The sequence below is a fragment of the Pterocles gutturalis genome, unplaced genomic scaffold, assembly GCF_000699245.1.
Source record: "Pterocles gutturalis isolate BGI_N339 unplaced genomic scaffold, ASM69924v1 scaffold4332, whole genome shotgun sequence".
In the NCBI taxonomy this organism is placed as follows: Eukaryota; Metazoa; Chordata; class Aves; order Pterocliformes; family Pteroclidae; genus Pterocles; species Pterocles gutturalis.
The window spans coordinates 113,990-129,668 of NW_010110262.1; the positions used below are offsets into that span (position 1 = coordinate 113,990).

Here is a 15,679-nt window from a genome sequence, read left to right on the forward strand (position 1 = left end):
CACAATCTAGTCATCACATCAAAATAATGTGTTAATAACACTTCTTCTAATCCCCACAGGAAGTAATAAATGCCTTGAAACAAACTTGGCATGTTTCCTGCTTTGTGTGTGTGGCCTGTCACAACCCCATCCGCAATAATGTCTTCCACTTAGAAGACGGCGATCCCTACTGTGAGACGGGTAAGAAGTAACACAACCAGCGTCTGCTGTGGCTGTGTGGGGAAGTTGAGCTTAATGAGGTTGGAAAAAAAGAATAATTCTGTTTTCTTAAGCTTCGCTTCAAGAACAAGTGTCCCAGCAAACTCACACACCTCTGATATGTCAATTCAAAGCAGCAACAAATGCTGTAGATTGCTGCAGCAGCAGAAGTTGTTGAGAATTTCTTCATTGGCTTTGGCAGGAGCAGGCTGCTTCTCGCTGGATTTACTTGTTCCTGTTAAGCCCTCAGCTCTAGGTATCAGTGATACAGCAAAGCGTTAATTTTAGGGTGACTTGCTTCACTTTAAAATAACCTGGCGTTTATGTAAATCTACTTATTTACTAAACAAGCAAATGCCAGTGGAGTAATGTGTTTTACTCTGAATAACCTTATTCACAGCTGAGAGGGACTTCCAAGGGTAAGCAGTCTGGCTCAGGAAGTTTTTTGCAAGATCAGGGATAACATCTGTGGAACATAAGCTTGTGATAAAAAAAAACCAAACAAAAAAAAAACCAAAAATGGGCTGTCAGGGGAAAAATACAGTGATACCACTATAGCACTTGAAAGCCTGGTGAGCAATATTGCATGAAAGATGCAGCTTAGAAGTTCAGAGGTTTTTAGCACTTTCAGCTAATGGTATCTTTTTTCATTAATATGAGCAGTTTTTATTTATGTTGTTCTCCTAGTTTGCTTGAAACTTTTCCTGTACCCTCCTGGGCTAGGAAAGAAATAGATAGTATTTGTAAAACAATCCCCACTAAATGGAAAAGAAACAAAATTGTGTCAAAATTGTCTATTTCCACACTGCATACTGCTTACATGGTGAGACCTCTTATGTGTTCTACATTCTACAGCAAGGAACATTCTAGTTTAACTAGAGGTGGAAGTGGATTGACCAGGAAGAGATTTCGCATGAAATCCTAGGGACCTGTTTGGAGCTGAGATTTCCTTCTGGGTTGATCGCAGTTTTTCACAGCAGGTGCAGTGGAGAGTGCTAGGTATAGAAAGGATGAGGAAAGCAGGCAAAATTTATCCAAACACTGTCAGAGTAGCTTTAATGAGGTGTTGGCAAAGACAAAAGGACGCAGGAAGTTATTGGTAACTTGGTGACATGAGCAGGGTAATGTGTTGCTCCTATTGAATTCATGGAGCAGCGGAGGAAAAGGATATCTGAGCAGCATCCTCCAGTGTGACAGCATGGTGAAATTTCATCCTCCAGCAATCTGAAGCCCCTAATCCTGGAACCATTTGATGATTCAAAAATAGTACTGGAGGAATCGATAAACTCCCCTTTGGGTGGAAAGCTCACGACACCAGGTTTGTTCTGCTAATATTGAATTCTTGTTCCTGCCACCCAATAACCCGCCTGCTGTGCGGTGCATTGATTTGGGCTACTGTTAGGACTCCTGTATACAAATGCACACTTTGTGGTACTGTGAGCAGAAAACATTGCAATAAAGTGTCAAGAATATTATACTTCTCACAAAGTTTATTTCTGCAACAGAAAGTTGCTAGCACGAGTTAATGTAGACACATTCTGCTAGGTGTTATTGGCAGTGATACGTTGTAAGGTCTCTGGCTCTCTAACTAGATGTTAATTTGAGATATATTCATTCTTCAAAGACTTTCAGTCCAGCTGGAATTAAGAGTATGACTAATTTTAAAGAACTAAAGAGGGAATGTCATTGCCAACTTTCCTTCTTCCTAGTGCAAAGAAGGAAATTTTAAATCTGTATTTGAAATTGTAACAGCATCAGCTATTAGTATTAAGGGGGTTTAATTTGCAAAATGTTCTGCTTTTGGATGTCAATGCTAAAATTAAATTAAAAGCACAGATATCTACAACTTTGACCTTTTTTTTTTTTAAGTGCAGAGTTAGTAACCTACTTTTGAAAATACTGTGTGCAGGAAGCAGAGATATATGACTCTCTGAGAAGTCTGTCTTAGATGGCTTCTGGGGAATCACAATTCAAGCATGCAAAAGAAAGCTGGTGCCCTTTATTCTGCCTTATCTATTGCCCTTTGTTCAGAAGTAAAGCCGATAAACTTATCAACACAAACCACAGGCCAACTTACAAAAGGCTTTAACTACTGGCACCAGGAAGAAAATACCAGTAAGATTCTGTATGAACACGAATGCTAAGAGCTGAAACAGTATGGTCATGAGACTGTGTCCTTCAGGGGTTTTGGACAGAGGTGTTCTATCATTTGACATTTTTATTGTCTTTCTTAAACACTTACAAATTCATGCCAGTAGCATGGATTAATGAAGGCGATGGGTGAAGCTGTTTCTTGCCACTGGCAGCCATCAAGGGCTTTGCTTTTCCAGAGTGCTTGTGTTTGCCATCCTGCTGAGATGCCTCCTATGGTGATGCTTTTTGAGGCCATCGTACAAAATACTGTCTTAGGAAACCAAAACAGGACTCTTCCCTTGGGCTTGACACATGTGGTTAGCCTCTGTTGGCTCTGCTGCAGTGAGCACTCAAGCTTTAGCATATCTGTATAATCTAGTAGAGAAACAAAATCTCCTTGTACACCCCTTGCCCCTCCTTATAAGGCTCTTTGAAAACAACCCAACATCTAATTTCCTTGTCAGAGCCAGAATGTTACTAGTAAGGATGAAGTCCAAAGCTTCATTATGGTTGTCCCTCTGTAGTTCATCTTAAGAAAATGTAATGTTGCGTGACATGTGTTTGGCACGGCAGCATGCTGATCCCAAATTCTTGCGTGTTACAGCACTAGTGCTGTTGCCTTCTGTGCAGGAAAAAAAAAAAAAGAAACCAACATTTCTTTCTTAGAACAGGGTGTATGAGAGTTGAAATAAGTGGAAAAGACTAGCTAAATTAGGTTTGCACAGGTGGGCAACGGAGGGCTGTGGTGGCTTGTAGCCCCTGAGATGGCTCCATGCCCAGAGAAGCGAGTGTCACACGCAGACCATGGGGATGAGGGTGAGCGTCAGTGCCTCCCACCCAACTTTGTACGTGTATTTTATTCTGCTAGGCTGCTGTGCTCTCTCTTTTTCAAGTTCTGCAGTCAATGGGGAATATGAACAGTTCGGTGCCCTTGGTTTTGGTCCCTGCTCTCTGATACTGCTGGAGAAGCTTTTCTCCTCCTTTTCCAGGGGAGCCTCCAGAGACACGCTCCCTGCTCTCTGAGACTGCTGGAGAAGCTTTTCTCATCCTTTTCCAGGGGAGCCTCCAGAGACACCAGGTCAACCCGGTGCCTAAAAATAAGTGGTGCCAATACCCTTCAGTGATAGCAGTCACCAATAACCATCCTAACAGGCTGCTGATACTTTTTGTTAAACGGAATAAATACACTGGCTAAAGCCTCTGGCTTGTTTCTGGTTTTCTGTTTGTTTGTCTGTTTATTTTTGGGGGCTTTTTTTGTTTGTTTGGGGATTTTTGTTTGGGGTTTTTTTGTGTTTGGTTTTGGGGTGGGTTTTTTGGGGGTTTGTTTTGGTTTGGGGGGGGTGGGTTTTTTTTTTTTTAGACTTGTACTTTTGCAATTCAATGTCGGATCTTATGTAGCTGTTCTGTATACCTGGAACTGTATTTTCTGTTTTCTGTAAGATATCTAGATGTGTAATAAACTCCAATGACTAGAAAACTCTTCTGACTTGATCCAAATTGCTAGACTCTGCTTAGGACAGAAGTGTAAAGATTGTACGATTTGTGTACTGCAGTCTGGGGCAAATATTGTGCCAGTACGTAGGCAGGGAGTTAGTTACTTGCTGAGGAGGTCTGTTTTGTGACCAGCCAGGGGATGCTTTCAAGGCAGAGCCACGGAGAATGTAAGGAACAAGTAGAGCCCTCACGAGTGCTCTGCAAGAAGTGCGTTTCCCTGCCGAGCGCACTGTTGATCTGGAGGAAATGAAACACCAGGAAGGTTGGAAGCATTGCTCGCTTGAAAGGACAGGGAAGGAGAACTGAATTAGCAAGGAGAACAGGGCATCCCAGTCCTTCAATCTAGGAGCTCTTTATTCAGTGTAGTACCCAGTATTATAAAACTCAACAAGTGCAAACCCACTGCCGTCAAAAGTACAAAGGTTTCAAAGGGTCAGCCTCACTTTTCTGCTTATGCTTCATCTTTCAAATCTGTTTGTGTTTGTTTGCAGATTACTATGCCCTCTTTGGTACTATGTGCCATGGCTGTGAATTCCCCATCGAAGCTGGAGACAGGTTTCTTGAAGCCCTGGGCCACACTTGGCATGACACTTGCTTTGTATGCTCGGTAAGTAAAGCTGGTCTGCGTTTTAAACAAACCAACGGCCGCAGCGCGTGTGCTAACCTGACCGATGTGGGAGTTAACAGCTAAAACCTCTTTCAATCCTCTGAGCCCAAACAGAAAGCACTTTCCCAGTTATTTGGAAGGTGTGTTGCTATTGTGAGCATTTGGCACGGGTCCAGAGGAGTTGGCGTGGATTGCAGCCGTATGTCCTGGCATTTAACCCTTGATGCAAGCGCTGAAGGCCACGCAGGAATGGGCTGGGTTTCTAAAGCAGCAAGAATGCTTTTGACATAAAGACACTGTAGCCAACCACCTGCTAATATTTTATGACCAAAAAAACCAAAACCCCCAGTGTTAATGATGGGCTATTTTTTTTTTAAATGCTTACATCAACCATTAGTATTACATTAGAAAACAGTATACCTAAGAAAAAGGTAATAATTCTTATTCTTTGAATATATTTGTATATAGAACAATGCCATGATTTGGCATTCTGAATAATGTATGGTGTAATTCGTCCATCTGATTTTTTTTTTTTAAATCCCATTTCAGGTGTGTAGTGACAGTTTGGAAGGTCAGACTTTCTTCTCCAAGAAGGACAAGCCACTGTGCAAGAAACATGCTCACTCTATCAACATCTGATGCTCGGAGCTCATCTTGTGTAACAAATGTACTGAGCAGAAAGAAAGGCTAAAATGTGTATTGTGTGTGTGTATGTGTGTGTTCAATGATGGGTTAAAATTATTTATATATGATTTTCTAAAAATTGAAGAGAAATGTGGAAACTTGCAGGGGAGGCTGTATGCTAATTTTTAGAGCATTTATCAGTTACGGTTTTGCTTCATAAAAAGATAGGAATCAGGAATTGCACCCAAGCCAAACGATTAGAGTGCCTTTACCTCTCTATTTGGCACATTACTGGTTTAATGGTTTTATGACCACATTTATATCTGCTTCAGAATGAGAAGTGAAATATCTATGAAAATAAATACCTGATGTTAGAAGTCTTGCTTTTGCTGCTATTGAAGAAATAAAAGGAGATTGGGTCCAGCGATCCAGATCACTTTATTACTCTGATGTTTTCTAAAGTGTGTCTAGAAGTATTGCCTCTAAACTCCATTAAATGGGAATTAAAAGCAAAGATAAGATTACATGGAATATATAGTTCAACAACTGATTTTTTTCTCTGATACTTGTCTACATGAAGCCTCCTGCACAAATGCATGTACCTGCGCCATTGGCAGTTAAATCTCTGATGGGTCTGCAAAGAACAGAGATTTTTACAAAGCAGTTCATAGGGTGGTAGCTATGCTGGGTAAGGACAATAGTGCAGAAGATGCCAACTTAGAGAAAAACACAAATGGGATATTCTTCCTTAACTCATGTACTACCAGAACATTAGCCAAAAAAAACCTGCTAGTGAAGGTGCGCTTGACAAGATGGAGATGTCAGATCAGATCTTAAAAATAAGGGAGTGAGGGGTTATCCTCTTTATGTTTGCAGCTTAGGTTTTTAGATAGTTTTAAGTTCCTTGCAAAGGGGAAATCGCATAGAATCTGCAAGTAACCATGTTTTATATCCAGAATGTGAGACTCTGGTGTTGAATGAGGGAAACTGCTGAAGTGCAACTTAGGACATTATTTTTCTCTCAGTACGTTCTTTACCATGTCGCTCATGAATATGTATATTGGTGGTGTGCCAGGCAGCGTACCGAAAAGTTATTTTCTTGCTCAGCTATTAGGATTTTTAGCTGTGCACCAGCTAAATATCACTTAACTTCAAATTAGGTACAGAGCAACTGTAGGCAGATAGGGAAGAGGTGGTGACCCTCTACATGGGGTGAATTTTGCTCCAGCTGAGTTGCACAACAGAGAAGGGGGCCCTCTCGGGGCTGGCTCAGATTCCCGAAGGAAACGGAATTCCTATGCTGGTTAATTCTACTGGGATGTCAGAGCTGAATTGTGTTAGTCTTTAGCGCTCTTACCAGTAGACACTAAGAATAACCATTAACTGGTTTTATTGTGGTTGTCTTTTTTTTCCTTTTCTTCTTTTTTTTTTTTTTTTTGCTGATACTTTGTCCATAAAATCATGAGGAAAATAACAAAAAAATTGTCATAGTTGACTAAAGCAATTGTAACAAAGAAAATGTATTTAAAAAAAATCAACAAAAGACAGGGAAATAAAACCCAAATTGCTGTACTGAAATATGAAAAGATATCTGGCTTTCTTATTAATTCAGCAAGACAGGTTCACGTTGTGAGCTGTTTCACTTTATTTCCTGAAGTTATTTTTCTTCGATACTACCAGGTTGCTTTTATAACTTTTGGTGGTACGGAAGAAATGGCACAAAGCTGTTTAAAATGTTTACACTCTTGTAGATGTACCCTTTTGTGAATCTGGCTGAAAATCAGAAACAGAGAAGCAGACTGGACAAGATGTGTCAATATATGAGCTGGGTTGCTTTCGAAATTAGGTGGAAATGTGGAGAAATGAGACCTGGAGAGTAGGTTTCAGTGGAGCTGTATTGCACATGTGTGAGGAAAGGGGACAGGAATGCACAGGATAAGGCATTTGGTAATTTCTGCAATTCAAACCTTGATATTTTAAAGTAGGATAGAAACTCTTCAGTTTGTCAGGGTCCTTAATCAAAGCGGATTTTGTTTAGTTTCATAATTTCCATAGAAATTATATTTCTTAGTCCATCTGCTCTAGGATTGGAAATTTTGCAGTTTTTAAGGAAGTTGAGGACAAAAGCCTGGAAGGATCTAGTAGTACTGCTTCATTTAGCTGCTTTGCTTTTTAATTTCTGCTTTTATCGATTTGTTTAAAATGTAAAAGGAAGCATAGAGTCACTGTTACATAATGAATATTTAATGGCTCTACCAAATTATATAAATCAACTAAAAGGAACATAATTGTTATTGTTATTTTAATAAGTGAGATTTTAGTAGAGCACTTTATAACAATGCCATATATCTCACTGAATATTTATTACCTTTTTGTTGTTGTTGTTTAGGACTATTTCATACTGGTATATTTGTATTTTGTTTAATTTTAATCCTGCATATTTACCTCTAGAATATTTTGATGTGCGAGTGTGTGTATGTATATTTATATGTACTTCTCTATACATGTACACATATGTGTGTACATTGAGAGATCTGTATAAATGCATATATACATACGTATATTTGACTGCAGACTTGACACCGCAAAAATCAGCACCGTTCTGGCTTCATCAGGGGGATTTAATGAGATTCCCAACTATTTTTCGTACAACACAGTGTATAGCGTTCATGTTTTAAGGGAATGTTAAAAAGTCAGGAGAGATATGTTAGTAACCGAACTACTGTAGTTTTTTTGCATGCATTTTCAGTCAATAATGACTTTCTTCCAAAACTGTGCCTGTAAGAGAATTGGGTTTAACTCTGTTTGAAGGTAGAAGGTCTTTATAAGTGAATAATGGAATCCTGATGACAGTTTCAGTATATCGTAACTAAATAATTCAGAATTATGTGTAAATATAAATGCTTAATATAACAATGCAATAAACTTAACAGCAAAAGTTGAGTTGTGGTTCATTGTGGTGGTCTGTTCAGTTGTGTACCCGTTTCTTCATGGGGCTGCTTGCAATCTGAGTGGCTTTGCAAACAAGAGTAAGAAGGGGAAATATATCAATTCACAGATTACTTGTTTGAATTTATTTTTTTTTTTTTTTTTACTTGTTTTACGCTAAACAACCAGCTGTGAGGTCCTGGTGATTTCCTTGCTTGTGTTTAGTAGTCTTTGGCATCAAATTTTGGCTGTTCACATTTGCAAATTTAATTATAATTAAAATACAAAACAAACAAACCCAATGCAAAACCCCAAGCTCTCTGTCTGTCCTCTGTTGTTTTGTGGTTGTTGGATGTTTTCTTTTTCTGGATTATAGTCAGCAAAAGCAAGTCATGATTGTGCACATGAAGAGAAATCACTTGAGTTGTTTGTTGGGTGTCCTGGTGGGCATCAAGTTGACCATGAGCTAGTGAAGTCCCCTTTGTGACAAGGAAGACCACCAGCCTCCTGGGGTCCATTAGGCAGAGCATTGCCAGCAGATCGAGGGAGATGATCCTTCTTCTCTTGTATCCGGTACAAGAGAGATATGGATGTACTGGAGTGAAGAGCCAGGAAGATGATTTAGGGCTTGGAGCATTTGTCACAGAAGGAGAGGCTGAGACAACTGGTACTGATCAGCCTGGAGAAGAGAGGGCTCGAGGGGGATGTCATCCACGCGTACAGATACCTGGAGGGAGGAGTAAAGAAGATGGAACCAGACTTGGCTCGGTAGTACATAGTGACAGGACAGTTGTGAGGATGGTCAAATGCTGGCACAGGTTGCCCAGAGAGACAGCAGAGTCTCTGTCCTTGGAGGTACTCGGAACCCAACTGGGCATGGCTCTTGGGCTAGACAAGGTTTGATGATCTCCCAAGGTCTCTTCCAAGTTCAATGGGTTTCTAATTCTCCATCTTTTCTCAGGATGGAATGAAAGATGGAAACATGGTGTTGAACACAGTAGAATATGTAACAACGTAAAACTCAACATTGGCCAATTACTATTTATGCGCTATCTTTACTTCATTCTACCGCCCGACTAGAATACTTTGCAATGCTTGTTTAGAAGTGTTTAATATTTTTCTTAAGTTGAGTGTGTCCAAGGAAATCCTACCTGCTCTGGCAAGTATTACCTGATCCCGTACTGAGCCATGGCATGCAGCAGTCTCTGCTTTCCCCATGGGATACTCAACGGTGTACTATAACATGGCCAATTACTCTATGATAATACCAGTCTGGTAAGACCTTCCTTAGCTGAGTATCTCTTAACTAGGCAAATGCACCGTTGTTTTCTACCTTTATTTACACAAGGAAAGGAAAACACTGCACACAGCTCTATAAAATTTAGAGGCAACTTTACAGAAAGCTTGCCTCCCCTTCAGTGTTTAGGCTACGAACAAGACAAACGCGAGTCTATTTGCAAACAGTATATTAAACTCCAGAAGCCAAACTTTTAAAGGCATCAAGTCTGCATTTGACATTTTAATGGCAAAGGTTTGGTTTCTATCAATCACAACGTCATGTAGCATTAAAATGCACCGGCAAAAAAAAAAAAAAAAAGAGATCTGTCATTCATTCATTAAGACACTGTAATCCAGTGTAAGATTTATAGGCTTAAAACTCAACCGTGTGTTTTCACAATAAATCCACTTTCACTGCTCAGCACAGAACAAATCTCTCTGTCACTCAAAATGTTTGCTGGTCAAAATGCCCTGTATGAGATCTTCAAAGAGTTTCTCACAAAATTGCATATAAATCCTTTTACCAGCAAAGGCTTAATTTAGGTTTGAGTTTTACTTTCTCGGGACGTTGGTTAATATCTTGTGTTCAGACAAGATCTTGGTTATATCAGAAACACATAGGGCCTAATTTATTATTAGCAGTCTGGTGTTAATTAGGGGGAATTACCAGAAATAGTTTGCTTGATGGAAATTTATTACGGGATCACACTTTACTGATGGCAAAATAGGAGTCACTGAAAGAGTGCAGTTCCTTCTCATAACCGACTAATTAATAAGGTGCCAAAATTCCTCTGAGAAGGGTTTGGTCCTAACTATGGGAACCTCACAGAGCAAATGGTTCCTATGCAATATTTAAAATTTAAAAGAGGAAAAGAGAGAGGAGAACAAGCTGCCCAGCAGAAGTCTCCAAAGTGGTATGGCTTTTTCTTGAATTTATGAAAGAAAATATTTAGCTGTGTTTCCAAGCTCATTAAAGAATTGCTTTTCCCAGACAGAAAAATAACAGCTAGTTTATAATCTCGGTTGGTATGCTTGAACTTGGTTTTCGGTTTTACTTGTGCATACTGTACACTACAGCTTGTAATTTTATGAATTGGGCATATAATGAGCTTTTATATTGCTCTTTATTGCTTTGGCTAACGGTGTTTTTTATTATCATTGCCATGAAAGCTGAGGAAACTTCTGTTGATGACTGAAAGATAGGGAAAAGTATTCACGTCTCTGATAAGCCCAAATTCAGTGCGTGCACGGCAGTTTGGGGGTAGAAAACCACTAGCTGTTGTTAGGGGTCTCACTAAAGTTTTACTTGTGTCAGAATGGCACATTGTAATAAGAAGGAGTGCAAGCAAAAATATGTCTAAAGAAATTTAAAATCTCTATGCTAAAATTTATACATGTCTGATTTAGAAAAATATTTTCCATAATATTTCTTTTTGAAATATGTAGGATGGTAAGGTATGCAAGTTGTAATGAACTGCTTTTGTATTAGCACTGGAAATACCTTAAACTCTTTAAAAATATCCAGTGTTTTTGACATGTTTTAAAAGGTTTCTCCTATACTGTGGACTGTCATTTGGCTCAGAGTAATATTCACACTGTCCATGGGATCACAGTTATTTCCTTTTCAGTACTCATGCCTTCACTTCACTTTTTCTTACTGCTGTTGTTTGTTTTAAAGTATTTCAGTACAAGATAATCCTGTCAGGTGTGTCCCTTATTTCTCTTTGTGATGCATCAGTGAACTGTCAAATGTTCCTTTGGTAAACATAAACTTGCCCTAAATTTTGGCACACTTTCCAAAGCAGCAAGTTTTCCCACCCAGAAGTTTCCGCTGGAAAAATAACTCAAGATATGAGACCAAAGAGTAATTATATCCTATACAAACTCTTTCTTTCCCTTGAAATCCACCAAGTAGAAAGGGAACACATGAAAACAAGTGGAGGGCCAAAAATCATTGATAACCTAAGCGGACACAGCCTCACCGATTTCAACTTATTCCCCTCCAAATTAAAAATGACTGGTATCAAAGCTGCATTAATTTTATGCTTCAGCTTTCTTCTTGCCATTTCTGTTGTCTTCGCAGCATTTCTCCAAATTACGTAAACCCTTCAAAGTGTCCTTTAAGGATGGATTGAGAAACATTAAGATTTCTCAAAAATTATTTAAAAATATATTTTTAAAATCCATTATTGAAAGTGTTAATCATAGGGTAGGAATGTTTTGGTTTGTTGGGGGCTTTTTTGTTGTTTTTTTTTTTGGTTGGTTGGTTTTTTTGTTTGTTTTTTTTTTTTTTAATTTAGGGCCTGCTTTTCTTTGTATGTTCTCAGCCTGTGCCTGTTGGTGGCAGGTAGGGTATAAAATAGAGCAACTTAGTATTTCCCCATGTGGTATCCACTAACAGTCAGTAGAGAAGTACTGGGAAATCTGGAGAAGCAAATAGGTTGGGCTTTCTCTGAAATAATTCAGTGTATGTCAATGGAAGTAAAATAATATTACGATAAGGCTGAAAATTTGTCTTTAAATCTTGCATGTTCTTCCTTATTTATTTATGTGTTTTCCCACGCATGTGGCTAATTAAACGTTTTTTTTTCCCCCTTTTCATAGAACGCATCTCATAGTTGGCTAGAAGCTCCCTCTGAAAAATTTGTAGAGATGTTATTTTTTGATGCTTTCCTTTTTCATTTATTCCAAGTGGATAGATGTCTCTGGTGTCTTTGTGGAGATCAGTTTCTGCAGAGGCTCAGATGAAGTCTACGGTAGTCCCCCCAAAAAACAGCAATAGCATATTTTCTTGTTTAAAGATTGTCTTTTACAAAGTCTCTAGAGCTTTGGTGCAGGTTTCCTAATACCATTTCCATCTTCTAGGCAGTTACATGATTGTAGTAGGAGAACCTTGTATTTTTCTGTTCAATAGCAATCCGTTCAAGGACTGTGCCATATTGTGGGAGCACTGGATCACTGGTTAGGCAATGTTACGGCACTGTTTTGAAGCCGAGAGTCGTAACTGGAATGTGATGAGACAGATGTGGCAATCATAGCTCCACTACACAAAGGGTGCAAACAGTTACATCTCTGGAGGCTTATGTATAGGTTAGATTTTCTAAAATTAGTTCAAGTTCAGGGCTAATCACTGTTGGATACTAGTGTGAGCCTACTATATCAATATGTGTATGAGTTAAGATAATAAACTAGTTGTTTTCCAGGGAGCACGTTGGCCCAAGATGCTGTCTTCTTCCTGGCAGGGGTCTGCAGAATCAACCAGGATGGAGTCTGGCACTCCAAATGAGTTTCTTCGAACAGTAACGGTGTATGCTATTCGGTCCTTTGTGTCTTCCCATGATATACAGTAAGCTCCTGTCTTATTCCTGGAAGGGTAAAAAGGCGTGCTGGGCAGCAATTTTGAGTTGTGCTTTCGGTCACCGCAGAGACAGAAAGGAAAAGCAAGCTGCAGTGGAGGCCAGGATGGGAGGAGAGGGGAGGTGACAGTAGGAAACAGTTTGGTGTTTAGAAAAAGGGCAAGAGCTTGTGCGAGTCACACCGTTTTGTCAGTTGTTTCTCATCAGAGATTCATGGTCTGGAAAAGGAAGATGATTTGGGGGAGGGTAAGGTAGAACAGCAGGCAGGAGATGCTCCCAAGGGGAAGGCAGACCTTGCAGCCTCCTGGGAGGGGACTTTTCCCCCATCCCTATTCTACATTTCTATTCATCACCAAAGTGTGTGCATTTTTCTTCTGCCAGCTTTTTTTTTTCTTTTAGGTCAAATAGCTTTTTCATCTTCACGATGTACTTGGGAGCACAAACAAATCCTTTTTTGTCATCGGCTGATCCTGGGCTACCCAGAGGCTGAAGCGAGTGTTGTTTAATATCACCAGTGTCGGCTGCTACTTCAAATTACACCATCCCATCCTGTACTGTCCGCAGGCAGCAGCTCTATCTCAAATTCCCCCCAGGGCTTTGCTTCTCTGAACTTCTTCCAGCTCCTGGCGTGGCCACCTCTGCTGAACTCCTCGTGGAGATTTTGCAGAGCAGCTCCATGGGGCTGAGAGGAAACGCACCTCCAGCTGCTGCAGCCTCACAGGGGATGAAAAGGACTGGAAAATCTCATCTTATAATTAAAAGTAAGCTTTTTACCTACTCCTGTGTGCAAAGTTGGGGCTGCTACTCTCCACGTGTTGTTTAAAACCCTGCAGGAGGGAGCGCTGAGCATCTGAGCTAACCACATGCCCAGTGTGAGTGGCATCCAGCTGCTCTGGGTTTCTGGCACACAGAATTTCTGAAGTTCTTTGAATTTCTGTAAGTTCTTTGGTTAAACAAGTAAGTTTTGTAAGCTCATGTTTAAACAAATCTATTATTCTTTCTGGTCTGTAGACTGCTCACCTAGTCTAGCACTACCCTGGTGCATAGATTTCACATCCTCCTCCACGCCAGCTGGAGGTGAAGAACTGCACAAGGATCTGCAGAGCTAACCTGCAGCCTGATACCCTGCTTTGTCATTTTTGTCAGCGCTACCTTGTTTGGAGTTCCTGCCCATCTGGAAGAGCTCCTCACCCTTCCCCTCCCACCTGCTCCCAGCTCCAGCAGTATTTTGCGGCTGGTCAGGAAGGGATGGAGAAGACAGAATAACCATCTGCCAGGAGGTGGCTTGTACTGCAGCCAGCAGTGCTGGTGGTTACCTGCCCCAGCCATAGCTGGTGCTGCTGGTTATCTGCCCCCTGGGATGGAGGAAGCCCCCAGGTGCTCCTGATTTTCCCTCCTTGGCAGGGTTTCTGTCTCCTGGGGCGTGCCCAGCCCTAGCTGGCTCTCATGGGGCAGGGTAGGGATAGTGCCCCAAAGAGCACATGGGATGAACCTGCAGCATTTCAGTGTTTGGGGGTGAAAGATGTAACTTAGCTCAGAGAAGTATATTTAATTGTAAAGGAAATGGAAAAAATAACCCAAGTGCTTAGCCATCAGTGTGTTCTCTGTTATTCACAAATGAACATGTCCCAGGGTAAAGGCTTTTTTTCTTATTATACATAGTTTGATGTTGAGAAATAATAACTTAAGAAAATTAATGGAAACAAATTTTGCTTTTGATTCATTAGCTTTCTCAGGAATTATTCATCTGAGTCCCAGTATCATTGGAAATTAGGATCTGCATCTCAGGCAGGTATGCTGCCTTTAGGAGGTGCTCTCATTTAATTGCCTTGAGCTGGACTGAATGAGGGTGATTCCTATGGAAGCAGAGCGTACAGTCAGGTAATCAAAGTTTGCATCTGAAGAGGACTGAATTGGCACTATCTACTTCCTAACTTTGGGATCCTTGACTTTTCAACCTACTCATGTTCTTTTAAGGGAATATAATCTGTACAGTAAAGGCACACGCTGGTGTGTTGTGTTTATCAATGCTCTGGTCTGGTTCAAAGCTCAAACTGTTCAGAGGTTTGGAGTGTAAAAATAAATCTGAGGGAAGATTTATTAGTAAAGGCCAGGCGTAGCAGCCAATGATATGGCCTGACTAGTGCAGTATCTATATCACTTATGTGTGTGCACACAGCTAGAGAAATGAAGGATTCTACAGTGAAAGATACACTGAGCATCCTCTTAATTTCCCTCCCCCTAGGAATAGGTCACACTAAGCACCAAACGGCACATGAGGAAAAGGGCTTTGAGTGCCAGTTTGCTCTAGGTAGGAAGAGATTAATAAAGGGGCATGTCAAGCACCTCTAATGAGCAGAAACGAAGTTGCTTTAAATTCTAGAAGAGATTTTGGGCAAGCTCAATTCAACTATTCGTGTTTAAGTTAAAGACTTCATACACTAGGCATGGACACAAAAAGCTGGAACCAAACTTGTAGAGCTGAAGCGGAGGCTAATTGTACAGCCTTTCTTGTAAATTCTAAGTAAGGACTTAAACACTCCTCTTGTTAATTTAATAAAAATCATCCTGGTATGTTACCAGACTCTTAACAGCTGGCCAGAGGAGATGCATGGAAGAGAGCAAACAGAGATGGAGAAGGAACTGATGACACTGGAGAAGAAGTAGTGCTGGCAGTTCAAGCAAAACAGAATCAAAGAGGAGATTGCTTTCAGGTGAGGTAAGCTAATTATTTTGCTTTTTTTTTCTAATTTTTTCCCCCCACAGCTTAGACGGAAGCATTTGCTTCACTTTTTTCATGAGATAAATTAGCCAGAGGTATTAAGCAGACTGTGTATTTTGTATTAATTCCAGTCAGTCTGGTTTGCATTATCTTCCTTTTGTTATGCTTGTCCTATGGATAATACTATGCAGATGTATGCAAAGAATAGAAAACCTTATGCTCTGACTCATAAAGATGTTGAATGTAAAACGCAACCTGCAGCCATTCTCTCATTCTTGGCCATTGCCTCTGGACAGAGGAGCTCTGTTACAGCAATCTGTACAGCCTTTTAACCTGGGA

General features: G+C 40.3%; 1 protein-coding gene across 1 annotated transcript in view; it reads left to right on the top strand.

Annotated features, from left to right (window-relative positions):
• Nucleotides 1-5,237, top strand: part of PDLIM5 (PDZ and LIM domain 5) — a 116,607-nt gene extending 111,370 nt beyond the window's left edge. Inside the window, exons 10-12 of the mRNA XM_010073290.1 lie at nt 60-180; nt 4,317-4,432; nt 4,982-5,237. Coding sequence (XP_010071592.1) covers nt 60-180; nt 4,317-4,432; nt 4,982-5,071 — 327 coding nt within the window. The 3' untranslated portion in view covers nt 5,072-5,237. The remainder of the gene's footprint in view (nt 1-59; nt 181-4,316; nt 4,433-4,981) is intronic.
• The last annotated feature ends 10,442 nt before the right edge of the window (nt 5,238-15,679 follow it).